At 48.5% G+C, this 21146-nt stretch overlaps 1 protein-coding gene across 1 annotated transcript in view; it reads left to right on the top strand.

The window, feature by feature from the left end:
* Positions 1-21146, top strand: part of LOC144668908 (uncharacterized) — a 253801-nt gene that overhangs the window by 162807 nt on the left and 69848 nt on the right. Inside the window, exons 31-40 of the mRNA XM_078531379.1 lie at positions 452-505; positions 1556-1609; positions 2946-2990; positions 6105-6158; positions 8166-8210; positions 14012-14065; positions 15865-15918; positions 16935-16988; positions 19459-19566; positions 20844-20933. Of these exons, the coding sequence (XP_078387505.1) occupies positions 452-505; positions 1556-1609; positions 2946-2990; positions 6105-6158; positions 8166-8210; positions 14012-14065; positions 15865-15918; positions 16935-16988; positions 19459-19566; positions 20844-20933 (612 nt within the window). The remainder of the gene's footprint in view (positions 1-451; positions 506-1555; positions 1610-2945; positions 2991-6104; positions 6159-8165; positions 8211-14011; positions 14066-15864; positions 15919-16934; positions 16989-19458; positions 19567-20843; positions 20934-21146) is intronic.

The following is a 21146-nucleotide window of genomic DNA, read 5'->3' as shown; positions in this document are numbered from 1 at the left end:
AACGGAAGCTGAGTCCGAACGGGTAGTTTATTCAAGGAGCTTCTTGAAGGAGGAGAGGGAACTGGTGAGGCCTAGGGATGGAATTCCAGAGCTGAGGGCCTTGACACTTTCCCAAAGGCGCAAGCGACGAAAATTGGGGACGTGTAGAAGGTCAGAATTGGAGGAACACAAAAGTCCCCGGGGGCTGTCGGCTGCGGGAAGTTACGGGGATGGGAAGGGTTGGCCGTGGAGGGATTTGAAAGCAAGGATAAGAATTTTAAAATTAGATGAGTCTCCAGACCAGGAACCAATGTAGGCCCAGTGATTTAAGAATAGTGGCAACAGTTGGTCAAACGATTCCACGCCATTTTGCCAAATGAAGTGATACTTGGAAGTGCTTTCGTCATTTTAACAACCTTCAGTATGGATTTTATACTCATCTTGATTTTTTTTTCTCTTTTCTGTATAATAGGGAAATCTCGGTGTTCCTGGCCTGCCTGGGTACCCAGGAAGAAAGGGTCCAAAGGTGAGTGAGATGGGGGGAGTGGGGGTTAAAGTTCAAAGCACCGATGTTTGTTACGTCACTTTCTTGAGTTAACTTGTGAGAATAAAACGTGGAAAAGCAGCGTCAGTTTGTTTTCCGGGAGCTGAAGAGAAAGATTGGTTCACCTTGAACCCAAACTGAAATCGTACCAGCCTCAGATATTTAATTTGTTCTCAAGGTGTGCACATCACTGGCAAGACCAGCATTTGTTGTCCATCCCTAATTGGGATGAAAAGCTAGTCTCAGTAAGTGCTGACCATCAAAAGAACTGGATTGCTGTAAAGACCCACACGGTTCATTAATGCTCATTAGGGAAGGAACACAAGACCTGGTCTGGCCTACACATGACTCCAGACCCACAGCAATGTGGTGGACTCTGGCCTCGAAAGCCACTCGGTTCTCAAGAAGGCGGCTCACCACCTCCTTCTCGAGATGGCAAGAGAAAGCAGGTTAAATAGGGGCATAGGACTTGGGAGCAGGAATCGGCCATTCAGCCCTTCGAGCCTCCTCCACCACGTGGTAGGGTCATGACTGATCTGATTGTGTCTCATCTCCACTTTCCTGCTGCCCCCTATAACCCCTGACTGTCAAAAGTCTGTCTAACTCAGCCTTGAATATAATCAATGACCCGGCCTCCACTTCTCCCTGGGGGAAGAGAATTCCTCACCTCTGTCTTAAAAGGGAGACCTGGTTAAACTGTGTTAAAATATTTGAGACCAGGACGGGTGCAGGGCTGTGAGGAAGAGGTCAATGAGGATAGTTTTGGGAAAGAAATAGCACAGGGACGATGGGCTGAATGGCCTCCTCCTGTGCTGTTGACCTCTTTGGTCCTATGGCAGATTTACACATGTTATCGATGAAAACCACAAGGCTTGCTGATCATAGAGTCTCCCCTCACTCTGTGCTTTCCTCATTAAGAAGTAGTAAGGGAGGGAAGATTTAATTGTGACATTGTCGTCCTAACACCCGCTGAATCCTCTGTCTTTTTGATCAGCTTTATATTTTTGAAAATTTTTCTTCTCTCCTTTACAGGGTTCAACGAGTTTCGCAGGACCTCCAGGTCTGAGCGGAGAAAAGGGCAGAAGGGTATGTGTGTCTCTTTACATCATCTGCATCTGGCTGTTCCCCTCCAGAAGACATCTAGCTCATTAATGCCCCTTTAAGGCAGGAAATCTGCCATCCTCGCCCGGTCTGGCCTGCGAAGCCAAAACCGAGAGCTTTTCTTTATTAAGAAAGATTATTGACTTGTTCAGTCCTCGCAGCCGCCCTCCCACTCAACCCAGTGTCCCAGCTATCCCCCATTTGCATGTGCTCAAAGACAGATAATAGCCATCACCTGTTTCTTTTAAGCGTAACAATGTAATTAACATTAACAAACGTTAAGAATGCAATTGATGGGACATTAACGTGGCCTTCATGTGGCTCCAGACCCACAGCAATGGCCGAGCAAGCGACTCAGTTATCGAGAAGGCAGCTCACCGCCATTCTCCCAGGCAGCAGTAGAATGGCGGAGAGCAGTTATATGGAGATGAGGACTGAGGAGGTTAATCTGCCGACACTGTGCTTGTTTGGCCATAAAATGGGAATAAAATCTTCCCACATCAACTCAAGTCATGAGTGAGCTGTAGAAGATATGGCAGAGTGTCAAATGCCACCCTACCCGTGTAATACCTGACCTGAGAATGCTATTCAAATAGCCTTGAGCCCAACGCTAACATCCTTGAACTTGACCTGTACGCACACAATGGAGTAGAGAAAGAAAAATAGTGGCCAAGTATTAATGCAAAAGCCCCTGCCCCAAGCCTCCAATTGTCCAAGCACTCCACACCTGAGAGACCCTTGGGAATTGGGGCTTCTCAAGCCTGAACCTTACAGAGGGCTTGGTACATGAATTGGCCCCTTTCAGCTTTCCAAGTGAAAGGAAATCTACAATGCAACAATAGTGGGGGATATATGTTCTTGGGAATTATCTGGGAGGAGCTCAGGAATTGAGATTGACACGTGGGGGGCAGAATTTTATGGCCCCTGTTTCGGCGGGGACGGGGTCGGTAAAATGCGGCGAGACATTATAAACCCCGCTGACTGCACGGGGAAGGTAAAATCCCGCCCATTGAGTGAGGGAGGGCCATTTTTAGGGAAGAAGGTCAGGATACAGAGGAGCTCCCTGCTGGCTGGAAACCACCAGGACTGTGATACATGCCCTGGTTGAGAGATGTGGACACACTGCAATCAGACAGTACGTTTACACAGTAAAGTGCTGGTGGTAGAGATGGTCAAATGCCAACGCCTGTAACAGTTAATATTGCTTGTATCTGTTGCAGCGCACAGGGGCTGTGGATTGTTGAAGCAAATGTTCCTCTGGCTTGGATTGATCTCCCTGTCTCAACGTGATAATAAAGCTTTTCTTTCAATTCCCTAACAGGGCAGAGCAGGGCCCCCTGGAGTCCGTGGACAGCGGGGACCCACGGTGAGTGTCTCCTGCTAATTAAAAAAATTAACTTATTGTAAATGAGATGATTTTGAAAGACTACACTCAAATCAGAATAATACCCCATGGGGCTTCTATATCTTTTTCTCTCTCTCCCTTTTTCTCACTCTCCCTCTCTCTACTTTCTTTCACTCACTCTCACTCTTTTTCTCTCTCTTTCTCTCTCTCGCCCTTTCTCTCTTGCTCTTCCTCACTCTCTCTCGCTCCCCCTTTCTCTCTCTCTCTCTCTCTCGCTCCCCCTTTCTCTCTCTCTCGCGCTCCCCCTTTCTCTCTCTCTCTCTCTCTCTTGCTCCCCCTTTCTCTCTCCCTCTCTCTCTCTCTCTCGCTCCCCCTTTCTCTCTCCCTCTCTCTCTCTCTCTCTCGCTCCCCCTTTCTCTCTCCCTCTCTCTCTCTCTCTCTCTTGCTCCCCCTTTCTCCCTCTCTCTCTCTCTCTCTCGCTCCCCCTTTCTCTCTCCCTCTCTCTCTCTCTCTCTCGCTCCCCCTTTCTCTCTCTCTCTCTCTCTCTTGCTCCCCCTTTCTCTCTCCCTCTCTCTCGCCCCCTTTCTCTCCCTCTCGCCCCCTTTCTCTCTCTCTCTCTTTCTCTCTCTCTCTCTCTCTCTCTACCTCTCTCGCTCCCCCTTTCTCTCTACCTCTCTCGCTCCCCCTCTCTCTCTCTCTCTCTCTCGCTCCCCCTTTCTCTCTCTCTCTCTCTCTCTTGCTCCCCCTTTCTCTCTCCCTCTCTCTCGCCCCCTTTCTCTCCCTCTCGCCCCCTTTCTCTCTCTCTTTCTCTCTCTCTCTCTCTCTCTCTCTCTACCTCTCTCGCTCCCCCTTTCTCTCTACCTCTCTCGCTCCCCCTTTCTTTCTCTCTCTCTCTCTCTCTCTTGCTCCCCCTTTTGGGGGGTGTCTCCCCTTTTTCTCTCTCTCCACCCATCGTTCTCTCTCACTCTCTCTCCCTTTCTCCTCTTCTTCTCACTATCGCACTACCTTTTGAACTCGCTCTCTTTTTCTATCTCTGTAAGTCTCTGTATCTCTCCCTATATATTTCTATATTACAATCAAAAATTCACTGTGATACTTGCACTTCCTGCACAGTCTTTGTGTTTTTCCCACTCTTCTGTGAAGATCTTTGCGTGTTTCTGTGTTAAAGCTGCTGTAAGAACCAAGGTGATCTCCCAAAGTACTTTACAGCCAATGAAATACTTTTGGAAGTGTGATCACTGTTATAACATAGGAAACGCAGCAGCCAATTTGCACACAGCAAGCTCCCACAGCGAGCAATGTGACAGTGATCAGCTCCTGTGCTTTAGGTGTGTTTGTGAGATAATCTTGGCCAGGACTTCAGGGTGAATTCTCCTGCTCATCTTAGAAAGTGCTGAGGGAGTTTTTTCTGTCCACCTGAGAGGACAGACGGGGTCTTAGCCTAACATCTCATCTAAAAGATGCAACTGCGACACTGCAGCACTCCCTCAGCATTGCACTGGGATTGTCAGCCTCGATTTTTGTACTCAAGCCTTTGGAATGGAACTCCTTTTTTTTAACCTTTTATGCAATGTGGCCATCACTGGTTAGGCCAGCATTTATATTACTCTCTCTCCCCGCTCTTTCTCCTTCTGCCCACCCCCTGCTCTTTCTCCTTCTTCCCCCCCCCCCCGCTCTTTCTCCCTCTCCCCCCGCTCTCTTTCCCCCTCTCCCCCCCGCTCTCTTTCTCCCTCTCCCCCGCTCTCTTTCTCCCTCTCCCCCTGCTCTTTCTCCCTCTCTCCCTGCTCTTTCTCCCTCTCTCCCCCGCTCTCTTTCTCCCTCTCCCCCCGCTCTCTTTCTCCCTCTCCCCCTGCTCTTTCTCCCTCTCCCCCCCGCTCTCTCTCTCTCTCTCCCCCCGCTCTCTCTCTCTCTCCCCCCTGCTCTTTCTCGCACTCCCCCGGCTCTTTCTCGCACTCCCCCGGCTCTTTCTCGCACTCCCCCCGCTCCTTCTCCCTCTCCCCCCGCTCCTTCTCCCTCTCCCCCCGCTCTCTTTCTCCCTCTCCACCCGCTCTCTTTCTCCTTTTCCCCCTGCTCTCTTTCTCCCTCTCCCCCCACTCTCTTTCTCCCTCTCCCCCCGCTCTCTTTCTCCCTCTCCCCCCGCTCTCTTTCTCCCTCTCCCCCCGCTCTCTTTCTCCCTCTCCCCCCGCTCTCTTTCTCCCTCTCCCCCTGCTCTCTTTCTCGCTATCTCACTACCTTTCTGACTCTTTATGACCCATCCCTAATTGCCCTTGAGAAGGTGCTGGTGAGCTGCCTTCTTGAACCGCTGCAGTCCATGTGGTGTAGGTACACCCACAGTGCTGTTAGGGAGGGAATTCCAGGATTTTGACCCAGTGACAGTGAAGGAACGGTGATATCTTTCCAAGTCAGGATGGTGAGTGGTTTGGAGGGGAACTTCCAGGTGGTGGTGTTCCCATCTATCTGCTGCCCTTGTCCTTCTAGATGGTAGTGGTCATGGGTTTGGAATGCGCTGTCTAAGGAGCCTTGGTGAGTTGCTGCAGTGCATCTTGTAGACGGTACACACTGCTGCTACTGTGCACCGGTGGTGGAGGGAATGAATATTTGTGGATGGGGTACCAATCAACTGGGCTGCTTTATCCTGGGTGGTGTTGAGCTTCTTGTGTGTTGTTGGAGCTGTACTCATCCAGGGAAGTGGAGAGTATTCCATCACACTCCTGACTTGTGCCTTGTAGATGGGGGACAGCCTTTGGGGAGTCAGGAGGTGAGTTACTCGTTGTAGGATTCCTAACCTCTGACCTGTAGCCACAGTATTTATATGGCTGGTCCAGTTCAGTTTCTAGTCAATGGGAGCTCCCAGGATATTGAACCCACAGCCTTTAGACTCAGGGCAAGAGTGTAACCCACTGAGCTGCAGTGTCCAAGTCGTCTTCATTAAATTAAATAAGGGGGATGTATTGGACCGGACCGGGCTACGATGTTAAAATCTGCACCCCAAGGAGCTGTTGTGTGATTTACCAGGGAGACAATGGTACCACACTGCTTCTTGGGGAGGAGGAGGAAGAATGAGATTAAACAAAAGGGAGACTGAGAAAAACCAGAATGAAGCACAATTCACAATCTTCTGTTTTATATTGTTAGGGGGAGCGGGGTGAGAGAGGACACAGAGGAGCTTCAGGCAAGCCAGGCCCAAAGGTAAGTTATTTATCTGGTTAATGAAATGGACACTCAAACATATATTGGTAAATATTCCAAAATATATATAAAATATACCTTGATAAGCCTTTGCTTCTGTTTACATGGAAGTGATGGGCTGAACTCTCAGTACATCAATGGTTTGCATTCACCCCTCTCCTGCTGTTTCCCTGAGCTGGAGAGTCTAGAACTAAGGGTCTTTTTTTCATGGGATGTGGGCATCGCTGGCCAGGCCCAGCATTTATTGCCCATCCCTAGTTGCCCTTGAGAAGGTGGTGGTGAGCTGCCTTCTTGAACCGCTGCAGTCCATGTGGTGTGGGTACACCCACAGTGCTGTTAGGGAGGGAGTTCCAGGATTTTGACTCAGCGACAGTGAAGGAACGGTGATATATTTCCAAGTCAGGGTGGTGAGTGACTTGGAGGGGAACTTCCAGGTGGTGGTGTTCCCACGTGCCCTTGTCCTTCAAGTTGGTAGAGGTCGCAGGTATGGAAGGTGTTGCTGAAGGAGTAAATGGGAATCCATGTTAAATGAATCATTTTTGAGATAGATTAATTTGAGTATTCCAACAGAGCACTGATGTAATCCACCCGTTGTTCTTCCATAATGACTGGGGTTTGGCCACGTGGTTGATTAACGGGGAAGGATTGTGTATTCACAATACAAGTGTTTGCTGATTACCAGTATTGGCACCATCAATTAAGATTGTTTTATAAAAAATTCGTTTTTCGGAAATGAATTCTGGAAACCACCATGTGTTTTGGTGATGTGGGAATGATGGCTCTCTGATGATGGGGTGGGGGGGTGAGGTGTGGCAGGGGTGGGTGGGGAGGGGGTTTGCAACTGCGCAATTTTCTAACTGTATCTTTAATTCCGCACTAACGCTCATCAACCCTAGTTCCTGATTTTTAGCTGCAGAAACTGCCTCTCCACTCTACAGATGTTCACCAAATAGATCAGCCGCATTGTGGAGGTGCAGTTGCTGACATTCTGAGGCCGACTGTTGGAATTTCCAAAAGTGCCTGAACGTGACTTTCCCTCTTGTTCCCTCTCCTTGTTGTGACTTGTGTTTTCCGCACTTGATCCTCCTCGGTAGTGATTTCCCCCGGCCTTGATGCCGACCTGTACTTGTCAGTAAGTTGGTTGTTGTTCAGGGCTTGGGGGGGGCGGGGGGGCCTGATCCCTATCCTCCAGCCCCATGGTAACGCCTGCCAACGCGAGATGGCCGCCAATGCAAGATGGCCACCGACAGTGCTTCCGCACATGTGCAGTGGCCAATGACATCATTTGCAGGTGACACAAACCCACCCTCATAAGCGACGGCAGCCTCTCCCTGGCATTCTTCCAACTTTTAATAATGAATCTTATTTCGTGGCCCAGTTATCCCCAAAATGAGTTAGACCACAAAAAGAAAACGCAACCAGGCTGGACCATCGCTCTGAACTAATCAAACGGCCGGTCTGAAATTTCGAGCAATCCCACACTTCCTGGGCGGGCAGTTGGGGGAGTGACCGTTTCCCTGTCTCTGTCTCTCCTGCTTTCTCCGCCTCCCTCTCCCCAGCCGTTTCTTTCGATCTTTCACCTTTTTAATAAATTTCTACAACGACGCCGACGCGCTGCCCCATTTTAATCGAGGGTTGGCGGGTGAGGATGGACAGACAGACGGACGGACGGACGGAGTGGGTCCCGTTTGCCACTTGCTCTCCCCGCAGCACTGCCTGTGAGGTAGGTGGGGTGGTGGGTGGGTGAGCTGTGAACAGAGGGCATTGTTAGAAGTGTTAAATTGATGGTGCCAGCACTGTAATGTTTGCCATTCCAGGGCCAATAATGACTGCGCACGCGCCCTGCTGCACACTGCCCTCTATAAAGGTGGCAGGCACATGTGCGACAGCGCATGCACAGCATTGGCAGCGAACGCATCCTCTCCAGCCCATGGCCAAGTCCAGTCTCTGATGTATTTTTTTCCTCTCCCTAGTGATGATCTTTTCCTACCTTTTGTTTTTCTGCAGGGAAATGCTGGCAGTGACGGTCCACAAGGCATTCCGGGCGAAAAGGTAAAACTTCGACTGTAAAAACAAAACAAAAAGCACCAAACTGTTCACGCTCCGAGGAGCAGTTGGAACCCTGTGCACGTCTCTGGTCTCCGTATTATAAAAAGGATATCGAGGCACCGGAGGCGGTGCGAGAAAGATGAACAAGAATTCATATAACGTGGTTATAACTAGCAGGAAAGGTTGAACAGGCTGGGGCTCGTTCCTCTAGAAAAGAGAAAGCTTGAGGGGGGTGGGGGGGCGACCTGATAAGGCCTTTGAAGTTATGAAAGAGTTTGATGGGGTAGGTGTAAAGACGATGTTTCCCACTTGGAATGGAGACCAGAGCTAGGGGCCATCAATTATAGGATAGTCACTAATAAATCCGATCGGGAATTCAGGAGAAACTTCTTTACCCAGAGAGTGGCGAGAATGTGGGACTCGCTACCACAAGGAGTGGTTGAGATGAATAACATTGACGATCTTCAGGAGAAGCTAGATAAGCACATGAGGGAGAAAGGGATAGAAGTATATGGTGATAGGGGTTAGACGGAGAGGAGTGGGAGGAAGCTCATGTGAAGCATAAACACTGAGATGGATTGGCTGGGCCGAATGTGCTGTAAAATCTGTGCAACTCCAACAGCACTTCCTCAAGTCAGGATACGAGGGGGAATTGAACACGTGGAGAAATCCTTGTGATTAAGTGATCAAGTGTTAAGATCCAAGTTCTCGCATACAATAAATTATCTATCCCATTGGTAGCCATTAAGTAGCAAATGGGCACGCATAACTCTGGAAAAATGTTTCCTGTACTTTTGCACTCATGCAATACAGCCAACAGGATGGGATTGATCAGTTGGAAACAAATGTTCTATTCCGGAAAGCCAGTTGGTGAAGGGTGAACCAAGAGCCAATCTTCACTCAGTCTAACATTTACTTGCATGTTGATACATTGCAAGCATACACTGCCTAACTCAACCACCGTTTGTGTTTCTTTTTTAAAAAAATTATTCTTTTATGGGATGTGGGCGTCGCTGGCAAGGCCAACGTTTGTTGCCCATCCCTAATTGCCCTTGAACTGAGTGCCATTTCAGGGGGCAGTTTAAGATTCAACCACATTGTAGCGGGTCTGGAGTCACATCTAGGCCAGGCCAGACCATTAGCGGTTTTACAATTGGGGATTTTACAACAACCTGGTCACCACTCCTGAGATTCGCTTTGAATTCCAAATTTATTGAATTGAATTTAAATTTACACCAGCGGACGGGGTGGGATTTGAACCCACGGCCCCAGGTCATTAGCCTGGGCCTGGGGCTTACTAGTCTGGCGATATTACCACTTTGCCACCATCTCCTCTTCGGAGATGTGCTCAAGTGAAGCTCCATTTAATGCCCTCCTCCCACATGTAATTAAACGCAATCGAGATACAACTAACAACAAGTGTGTGATTGAATACTTCATGCGGGAGGTGGTTGATCAGGAAGCATTGGAGACTCCCTCATTTGCAGCTCCTAAGGTCAGTTTACTGCTTGTAAAAAATAAATCATATTTTTGTACAATGCTAAATGCTTTCTTCGAACTTGTGCCAATCATAACCTGTCACGTTTTCAGATGCAAGGCAGGGAAGGAAGCCGTTATAGGTGACCAACACCCAGCTTGCCCCGATTGGCTACTGTTGTGAAGACAGCAGCTAACCACTCCTGCTGCCTCCAGAAAAACCTATTTAGCGATAAGGCTGCGGAGCTGTGGTCACAGGGTTTGTGTATCAGCAGGACCACCAAGCGCAGAGTTGTGCCGTCCGCCTCAAGGGCGACAGAGCGAACCTGCGGCCTAGCAGGGCTGGCGCACGCAGTGGCGGCAATGGCCAAATGTGTCCCAAGCCTTGGCTCCGCCTCGTTCGCGGATGCTCTGCAACTAGGGTCGCCAACCCTCCAGGATTGGCCGGGAGTCTCCAGGAATTGAAGATCAATCTCCAGGACGCAGCTGTGTGCAACCCTGGGGATAATATCATCGGGGCAGGGCATTGGTGAGACCACATCTCGAATACTGGGTGCCGTTTTGGTCTCCTTATTTAAGGAAGGATGTAAATGCATTGGAGGCGGTTCAGAGGAGGTTTACTAGATTGATACCTGGAATGAGCGGGTTGTCTTATGAGGAAAGGTTGGACAGACTGGGCTTGTTTCCACTGGAGTTTAGAAGAGTGAGGGGTGACTTGATTGACGTATGTAAGATCCTGAACAATCTTGACAAGGTGGACGTGGAAAGGATGTTTCCTCTTGTGGGTGAGTCCAAGACTAGGGGGCACTGTTTTAAAATTAAGGGTCAGCCTTTTAGGACAGAGATGAGGAGAAATTTTCTCTGAGGGTTGTGCGACTTTGGAATTCTCTGCCTTAGAAGGTGGTGGAGGTGGGGTCATTGAATATTTTTAAGGCAGCGGTAGATAGATTCTTGTTAGGCAAGGGAATCAAAGGCTATCGGGGGTTGATGGGAATGTGGGAATTGAAACACAAACAGATCAGCCATGATATTATTGAATGGCAGAGCAGGCTCGAGGGGCTGAATGGTCTCTTCCCGCTCCTATTTCATATTTTCGTACATATATCTAACCTCCCATTTACGGTGTCCTGTGTAATGATGTATTGGTTTGAGCACGAGCATTAAGAGATGGCCCCTTAACACTCCACTAATGAGACAGACTGTGACTGAGGTCACTTAGTCTGCCAGCTAACTGAAACGCTGATGTAAAGTCACTTTCAAACATAGGCAAAACATTGCCATTGAGCTTGAGTTATCTTGGAGGGGCTAGCACTGGTACAGGTTCAAGGGACTGAATGGTCTCCGGTATCGACCTTTCAGAGACTCGAACAATGTTCAGGAATATGTGCAAAGCATCAGAAACCCAGGAACACAAACTACGTTTAACTTTACTGGAGAGTTACCTTAAAGCAGAGGATGACTACATTGCCCTGTGCTGATACACAGCAGCAGCTCACTCCCTCAGAACGAACACACACACAGCTCATTTCTCAGGCTCGGTTGTTCCTCTGCTTAACTGGGCAGAAACTCCGAGTGCGTGTTGGGAGGGTGAAAACCGAGGATATCCTCTCTCGACGTTTGAGAAATCCTTCTACTGTGGACTTTTGGCGCTTTATTTCCATCCCTGCCACACTGCTGTTATTCTAGGGCAGACATCAGACCCACTTTGCGGCAGGAATCCATCTCCCCGACCTGTGGCTTTTTGCGCTCCGGCTGAGAATGAGGATAAGCAAATTGTGGTGGGCCTCGAGGCCAGTGATGGAGGGGGAGCCTGAGGCGGGCAAGGGCTGAGGAACATCGTGAGCTGGGTCACCCATGGGGCAAGCTGTGGGGAAGGGCAAAGGCTGGTTGTGGGAGGTACACAGGGGGCAACCTTAGAGGAATAATTCAGGCCAAGTCACTCTGCTTCGATACCCTTGTTGAACTGGCTCTGCTGATCGCAACAAGGAACTGGCGTTGCATTGCAACCACCTGGAAGAAAAAGCTTTTGTAATGAGGAAAGATTACAAAACATTGAACCAATGAGAAAGTTCTGATCGGATCCCACACTGAACCAATTAGAAAAACTGAGGCATGAGCTTAAGGCTATGTCAATAGATGTGGAATATGTGAAATATTTGCTATTGAGTGTATCAATAGCATTTAAATTATATGGTGTACATGCAGTGCCCAGTGTGTATACTGTACACAGATACCATCATAGAAACATAGAAAAATAGGAGCAGGAGTAGGCCATTCGGCCCTTCGAGCCTGCTCCGCCATTCAATATGACCATGGCTGATCCTCAATCCTAACGCCATACTCCCGCTCTCTCCCCATACCCCTTGATACTAGGGCCTAGAAATCGATTTATTTCCTTAAATTTATTCAGTGACTTGGCCTCCACAGCCCTGTGTGGTAGAGAATTCCACAGGTTCACCACCCTCTGAGTGAAGACGTTTCTCCTCATCTCTGTCCTAAATGGCCTACCCCGTATCCTGAGATTGTGACCCCCTGTTCTAGACCCCCCCAACCAGAGGAAATATCATCCCTGCATCCGGTCTGTCCAGCCCCGTCAGAATTATCTACATTTTAACGAGATCCCCTCATTCTTTTAAAACTCCAGTGAATGCAGGCCTAGTCGACCCAATCTCTCCTCATGTGACAATCCTGCCATCCCGGGTATCAGTCTGGATGTGGAACGCCATCATAAAATTACAAGATACATTATAATATCATCTGTCCCCTTCAATGGAAACTATAAATTGTGATGTAAGAGCTGTTTCCCCGAGCAGGAGAGTCTAGAACTAGGGATCATTTTTTTTCCCCACAGGCTGTGGGCATCGCTGGCTAGGTCAGCATTTTATGCCCATCCCTAGTTGCCCTTGAGAAGGTGGTGGGTGAGCTGCCTTCTTGAGCCGCTGCAGTCCATGTGGTGTAGGTACACCCACAGTGCTGTTAGGGAGGGAGTTCTAGGATTTTGACCCAGTGACAGTGAAGGAACGGCCGATATATTTCCAATTCAGGTGGAAGTAATGTTTAAGGTGGTGGAGGGAGTGAATGTTTGTGGATGGGGTGCCAATCAAGTGGGTTGCTTTGTCCTGGATGGTGTCGAGCTTCTTGAGTGTTGTGGGAGCTGCACTCATCCAGGCAAGTGGGGAGTATTCCATCACACTCCTGACTTGTGCCTTGTAGATGGTGGACAGGCTTTGGGAAGTCAGGAGGTGAGTTACCCTCCATAGAGTTCCCAACCTCTGACCTGCTCTTGTAGCCACAGTGTTTATATGGCTGTTCCAGGTCAGTTTCTGGTCAATGGTAACCCCCAAGATGTTGATAGTGGGGGATTCAGTGATGGTGATGCCATTGAATGTCAAGGGGAGATGATTAGATTCTCTCTTGTTGGAGATGGTCATTGCCTGGCACTTGTGTGGCACGAATGTTACTTGCCACTTATCAGCCCAAAACTGAATGTTGTCCAGGTCTTGCTGCATGTGGGCACGGACTGCTTCAGTATCTGAGGAGTCGCGAATGATGCTGAACATTGTGCAATCATCAGCGAACATCCCCACTTCTGCCTGTCAGTCTCAGATAAAGGATTGCCACTTAGATCTGAGACGAGGAGAAATGTCTTCACTCCGGAGGCGCTGAATCTTTGGAATTCTCTGCCCCAGGTCGCTGTGGATGCTCTGTCATTGAGCATCTTCAAGGTTGAGGTCACAAGATATTTGGGCACTAATGGGTTTGGAGATAGGGTGGGAAAGTGGGGTTAAGCCAGAAGATCAGTCACCATCGCATTGAATGGTGAAACAGGCTCAAAAAAACCCACTCCTCCTCCTATTCCTTATGGCCTTATCTACACTGAGAAATCTCCACCATAATTCCTCATTTTGTTTAGTGTGCACTCCTTACGCAAGTATAAGAAGTAGTTCGTAAACCGCAGACTCTATATATTGAAGATGATCAAACTGGCATTGATTTTATTTAACCCTTTCTGAACTGGGTTCAAAGTTTGAGATCCCAGCGCATCCATTCAATTGATTTCATGACTCCCGAACCAATAGCCCACTATTTCTACATTCCAAATTCTGTAACCTCCGGGATCAAATTAATTTTTACTGACCTGAGATATACAAGAAACGACTGATGTGTGTGGTCCTGACCAGTTTGATGGCTTGCAGTGTGGTCAGCCTCACTGCCCTCTGGCAGGTGTGGCTCCTTCAAGTCAAGGTGTTGTTAGGTCTGATTTGAGTGGAATCGCAGTGAAACGCTTTGCTCCGCGGAAGCTGATGGTGTAATCTGTGCTCTTTCAGGGACCTCAAGGACCTCAGGGGCCGAATGGGTTTCCTGGACCCAAAGGGCCTCCGGTAAGTCATGTTTCCTTGTTTCGTTTTACTCGGGAGGTGGAGCAGAGGGAGGGGAGGAGATTTGCAAGCCCGGGTGGATTCTCTGTTGAGAGGCTGTAGATCCCAGTCTTAGATCCGTTCATACTCTCGCTGAAGCATCAGTGAAGGATGAGTTCGGTGATCTTCACCTGGGGTAGTGCCGAGGTGCCCTTGGGATGGGATATCCCGCCCTCTCCATCGAGGAATATGGTGATCAATTCATATTGCAGGGAGGGAGCTCGGTGTCATCTGGGTCCTTTCTTGGTATGGTGCAATAAAACCTCCTGAAGCAGGAGGCTGATGTACAGCAAGGGGAGGAGAGTAAGAGGAGGGGGGGGTGTTCTGTGGAATTGTGGGTGTGCGGGGGCTACAGAATTGCCCAGAGTTGCTCTTGAATATTTCCTATCACCGGTTCTGGAAGAATTTCGGTGGAGATCTAGAAAGGAGGTGGTTGACTGGGGATACAAGTTCTGACCTAGGTGGGAGAGAGTGGCAGTGCAGTGGACCAACAGAACGTAAACAGAGTTTGAGAGAGGGGTCTTGCCACTAACGTTTTTTTTAAAAGCTTGACCAAGTGTGTCTACTTTCAGACTGTTCGAAGGCAAGACAGAGTGAAAGATGACAAACCAATTGGAAGAGCCAGTGGTGAAACCTGACTGAACCCCAAAGGGAAATAAAACCTGTAAATGAAACAGGCACAAATATTTTGACAAACTTAAGAGATATTAAAACTGTTGAACTAAATAAATGAGGCTTTGAAGTCTTATGAAGTTCAGCTTAACCCAAGACGCTACATTTGAATATATCTCAAGTAATGACATAGCTCTTGTGATATCGCTGAAAGCTTATCAACCATTCCATGCCCCAACTCCACCCCAACCAGTAAGGGATGACCAATGGGATCAAGATAATTATCAGGAAAAGATTGGAACAGAATTGCCCAGAGCTGCTCTTGAATATTTCCCATAACCAGTTCTGGAAGAATTTTGGCTGGGATTCTTTACTCTTATCAGGTCACCCCCTCAGCCTTCTGGTTTTTAGAGGGTCTTTAATATGATGAAAGGGTTTCTTTGGGGTCGATACAGGGAAAGTGTTTCCACTGTCAGGGAGACCAAAACTGGGAGTCGTCAAACACAAGATAGTCACTGATAAATTCAACTGGAAATTCAGGAGAGACTTCAGTACCTCCGGAGGGTGGTGAGGATGTGGAACTCGCTACTATTCCATGTCCCAACTCCACCTCAACCAGTAAGGGATGCCCAGTGGGATCAAGATAATTATCAGGAGAAGATTGGAATGGAATTGCCCAGAGCAATTTCATTCTGTCTTGCCTTTGAAGAGTTGTTGAGGTGAACGGCAGAGATGCATTGAAGTAGAAGCTAGATAAAGACCATCAGGGAGAAAGAAATCGAACATTGTGCAGACTGGTGAGAGGAGGTTGGTGTGGAGCAGTTGGGCCAAATACTGTAGAGCCATTTTAGCGACCTACGATCTGGGATTTTTTTTTAAGGTTCCATTAGGATGAGCTAAGAGATTTGGTAATGTCCGCTCCCTCTCACAAAATGTTCCTCCTTCACAAGGACCTTTTCCTCAGGTAAGTTGGGATGGTTAATGGCTGGAAAAGTGAGACAAAATGGGCTTGAAGGGCGGTACCTTCTCCCACATCTCCCCCCCCCACCAAAAATACATCTTGTGATCTTGAGGTTGATTTTGGTAGACGTTTGGCCATGAATAATCGGGAAGATGCTGCTTCATACTCATGACTCTTGTCATTCCTTCAGGGGCCTGCCGGAAAGGATGGGATACCAGGACACCCAGGTCAACGCGGGGAGCCTGTAAGTTTTTACCTTTGTAATGTTCTGTTTTTAATCAGTGACATAAGATGCCCTTGGGGGATTTTCCCACCCAATTGATCCTCATGATGCAGAGGACAGAGCACGGAGCCTGGAGATCAAGGAAGCCCACCACTGCTTGTACAAGTGGCTGAGAATCTTCTTCCCAAGCCTTGAGATGGCAGCCTCTTCCTCCAGTTGCACCCTTCATATTTGGTGGGTCCTAAGACACCCCGAGGCCCTGGTGTTGCTGCTAATGGAGCAAGGATGAGGTCAAAGGGTTAGTGTTGGCTAATATGTGCTGTGTGTGTTTTTTTTAAATATTTATATATATATTAACTGGCACTCTTCAAGAAGACCACATATTCAGGGTGATGTCATGGGCACTATTCATCTTGTTGCCATCTCCATTCATTTCTCCAGGAAGTAAGAAAAAAAATGCTTTGCCTGTTTCCCATTGAGTTCCTGTACAGAACAACCTATCAAAGGAACACAGGAAATAGGAGCAGGAGTAGGCCATTCGGCCCCTCGAGGCTGCCCTTCAATGAGATCATGGCTGATCTACCTCAACACCATTTCCCTGCACTATCCCCTGATATCTTTAAGAATTAGAAATCTATCGATCTCTGTCTTGAACATACTCAATGACTGAGCCTCCACAGCCCTCTTGGGTAGAGAATTCCAAAGATTCACCACCCTCTGAGTGAAGGGATTCCTCCTCATCTCAGGTGTTAAATGGCCTGCCCCTTATTCTGAGACTATGTCTCCTGGTTCTAGACCTCCCACCCGGCCAGGGGGAAACAACCTTCCCACATCTACCCTGTCGAGCCCTGTAAGAATTTTGTAAACTTCTAAATTCTTCTAAACTCTAGGGAATACAGGCCCAGTCTCCTCAATGTCCCCTTCAAAGGGACAATTGCTCCATCCCAGAAATCAGTCGGTCCTAATGCTTGCCATTCTTTTTCAGCTTTGGATTAACTCGCTTTCATCCTCATTTTTTTTTTAAATCCACTCTGCAGGGTTTCCAAGGCAAAACGGGTCCCCCAGGCCCCTCCGGAGTTGTTGGTCCCCAGGTAAGCCCAGCGAGAGCTGAGACAGCCTTAAACACGCGGGAGCGTTTCCCACACGGACGATCCGAATCGGAGTTTTTACTTTTGGAAGCCGACAAGTGGCGCGTTGCAGTGCGCAGGGTTGGAGTTGGGTGAGGCACCCACCCACCCCTTCAGTCCTTGGTTTGAAGCCGGTTGATGCTGAAGTAACGGGGCGGGGTTTTACGTCCCGCGGGGCGGACACGCGCCCGGCCCGATCGGGCGAACGTCCTGAGGTCATCGCGCAATATTTCGGTTGGCGGGCGTGCGTTAGAGTTGGCAGCGCGCCCGCCGACAGTTGAGAGGTTCATTTAAGCCCCTCAATCGATGAATTAAAACCCGTTCTTCGCTGCCCGTCCAACCTTAGGGTTGGCGGACGGGCTAATCGACTAAGCGGCCTTTTGATTTTTTTTAGTCAACCTCATCCACGGGCGGGAGGAGGTCTCCGCCTCTAAATAAAAAAAATAGATATAAGTTTTTGGGCAGAATTTTTATTCTCTTGATGTTAGAGTGAGTTAGTCGGGACATTTTTTTCACGTTTTAAAAATCTTTCTTATTGAATTTACAATTGTTCAGATCCCTAAGGCTGGGAGCTTTCAGTGAGCGCGCAACCCCCCCGCTCCCCCCACAACGCAGATCTCTGCGCTCGCACTCACCCCTCCCCCGCCCCCGCGCTTCTCAGTGCGCATTTCATTGGCCAGTCAGTGTGAAATCGCGGTCAGGGGCCAATTGCGCCCGGCGGACCGTTTCCCGGCTGCTCCCAGGACCGCCCACCGCACCCGCCCAGGAGCTGATCACAGGGAAAACCTAACAAAATGCCACCTGCAGTTGTGACCCTCGTAAGGAAAGCGTAATATATTTTATACATGTGTCATCGACTTAAACAAAGGGCAGTTGGGGGTAGGCAATAAATGCTGACCTAACCAGCGATACCCATATCCTGTGAAACAATAATGAAAAGTGTGTGTATATGTACGTGTGTGTGTGTATATGTACGTGTGTGTGTGTATATGTACGTGTGTGTGTGTATATGTACGTGTGTGTGTGTATATGTACGTGTGTGTGTATATGTGTGTGTGTGTGTATATGTATGTGTGTGTGTATATGTATGTGTGTGTGTATATGTATGTGTGTGTGTATATGTATGTGTGTGTGTGTATATGTATGTGTGTGTGTGTATATGTATGTGTGTGTATATGTATGTGTGTGTGTGTGTATATGTGTGTGTGTGTTGATATGTGTGTGTGTGTTGATGTGTGTGTGTGTATATGTATGTGTGTGTGTATATGTATGTGTGTATATGTATGTGTATGTATGTGTGTGTGTGTATATGTATGTGTGTATATGTATGTGTGTATATGTGTGTGTGTCTGTGTATATGTATGTGTGTCTGTGTATATGTATGTGTGTCTGTGTATATGTTTATGTATATGTGTGTGTGTATATGTTCATGTATATGTGTGTGTGTATATGTTTATGTATATGTGTGTGTATATGTTTATGTATATGTGTGTGCGTGTATGTGTGTGCGTGTATGTGTGTGCGTGTATGTGTGCGCGTGTATGTGTGCGCGTGTATGTGTGCGCGTGTATGTGTGCACGTGTATGTGTGTGCGTGTGTATATGTATATATGTGTGTGCGTGTGTATATGTATATATGTGTGTGTGTGCGTGCATGTGTATATGTATGCATGCGTGCATGTGTATATGTATGCATGTGTGTGTGTGGGTGTATATGTGTGTGTGTATATATACATTACACACACACACTTTTTTTATTGTTTCACAGGATATGGGTATCGCTGGTTAGGCCAGCATAGATATATATAATATATATAGATATATATAATATTTTTAAAATTGATAACACCAGTGAAGTTCCTGCAACAAGAAAATGACTCTCCTCAAACTGTTTAATGAATATTGTTAGATTACGTCTGCAGCAAGAAATCCCAAGGACCATTCGTTAGGCAGAGCTATTTGTACCAGTGTGTTCCTGTATTATTAGTGATGAGTGCAGACTGTGAGAAAGCTCTGTCAAATCAGTTCAGATATAAATTAAGTGTGAGCTCTTGCTCAGTTGGTTGCAATCCCGTCTCTGAGGTTGGAAGGTCATGGGCCCAACGCCTACACAGAATCAAGGCTGGCACTCCAGCGCAGTACTGAGGGAGTGCTTTACTGTCCAAGATGCTATCCTTTCAGTTGGATATAAAAGATCTCATGACATTCCTCAAAGGAGAGCAGGGGAGATCTTCCTGGTGCCCTGACCAATAGTTATTCCTCAGTCAAAATTGCAGAAGCAGATTATCCAGCCATTATTCTATTGCTTTTTTTTTTGTGTGGGATCTTGCTATGCAAATTAGCTGCCGTGTTCCCTGCATTACAATAGTGACCACGCTTACTTCACTATGAAAAGTGCTATATAAATGCAGGTTTTTCCCTCCCCTATCGATTAGGGTCCCGCGGGTGACAGTGGGCCAGTGGGAGAACGTGGACATCCAGGTGCTCCAGGCCCTCCCGGTGAACAAGGAATCCCAGGCACCGCTGGAAAGGAAGGAGCTAAGGTAGGTTTGCTGGTGGCTCTCTGCGTCGCTAGGGACTTTCCAATTCCGTTAACCCCCCCCCTCCTCCTCCCCTGCCCCCCCAAAGTTGGTACCCCGGAAATCGGAAGCCGGTTCCTCAGGGAAGTTTTCTCAGCTTGGCCAAAGTTAGTGGGCTGGGCAAAACCTTCTCCTGTTCAGGGAGCTTGATTCTGCTACCCCCCACCAACCCCCCGAAGTCCTCTCGCACTCCCTGTCTCCCTGAGTTCAGGTCAACTGAAGCCACTTAACGCGGTGCCCGTTGTAATCCTGGCTGAGCTTGTTGCTCAGAGCCTGGGAGTTTTTCCCCAGCCCAAAGCAGTCGATGCGTTCGCGCGCTCAGCTGGAGAGCTGTCGGTGAGCCTGCTCTTGTGCGTTCCGGAGGGTAATGCAGGCACCGCACCTGAAGCTTAAACCTCAAGCTCTGCGGAGCGGCAAGGTGTGAGGCTTTGAGTTTGAGAAGCCCCCCCCACCCCCACCAACTCATGACTTTCTGATCTCCCCCGCTTTTCCTATCCCCCCCACGCCCACTCGGGTTGGCAATGCTGGTTTCAGAAGCGAGGCTGATGGTTTACAGGGAGACGACGGCAGGACTACACGAGTGTCGACTGGGGATATACTGCTCAGTCAAGCCCAGCCCACACCGTGATGACCAGGGTTCCGATAGGAAACACCTCCTCCCTCCCCATTCCAGTCCTCTAATCACCTGGCAAAAATACGCAAGACCAATAATGGAGTCAATACGGCACAGAAGGAGACCATTCAGCCCATCAAGTCCATGATGGCTCGCTCTCTCTCTATAGAGCAAACCAATCAGTCCCATCCACCCCACTGCTCTATCCCCCCATTACCCCTGCAAGTTTATTTCCTTTTGAGATTATTCATCGCCTCCACTTCCATCACCCGCGTGGGCAGCGAGTTCCGAATGACCACACGCTGTGTAAAATAGTTTTTTTCCTCACATCACCACCTGTATCTCTTGCCCAAAACCTTAAACCCGTGCCTCCTGGTCCTTGCACCATCAGCTCATGGGAACAATCAGATAAGAAGTGATCCGCAAAATCCTTCTCTGAGGCCCCCTCCAGCAATCGGAACGAGTCCAGGGATCACACAGACCTCTAAAGGCCTTTATCTCCTCTCCGGTGCACCCGAGGAAAGTTTGAGGTGACGCGAGGAAATTGAATTTTACCCCAGAAAGAAATTCTGGAAATGTTAATGCGAGTTCTCTGGGAATTTTAATGCCCTTTCTTCCTTCCTTCCAGGGAGACCCCGGTCCCTTTGGCTCTCCCGGTAAATCAGGTCCGGCTGGATTACGGGGATTCGGAGGGGCTCGAGGACTACCAGGTTCCACGGTAAGGCCCCGGCACTTGCCGAAAGCGTGGCAAGGACGGAGAAATTGGTCCCTCGGTTTTTTGCTGCAACTCTGATTCTGGGGAAGTGGTTTGCGGCAGAGTGTTACTGTCATTGGAGGCAGTTCAGAGAAGGTTCACTCAGCTGATTCCTGGGGATGAAGGGATAGTGTTATAAGGCAAGGTTGAGAAGGTTAGACTACGCTCGCTGGAGTT

The sequence above is a fragment of the Cetorhinus maximus genome, chromosome 28, assembly GCF_964194155.1.
Source record: "Cetorhinus maximus chromosome 28, sCetMax3.hap1.1, whole genome shotgun sequence".
Lineage (NCBI taxonomy): Eukaryota > Metazoa > Chordata > Chondrichthyes > Lamniformes > Cetorhinidae > Cetorhinus > Cetorhinus maximus.
This window is presented reverse-complemented; position numbering and strand designations above follow the sequence as displayed.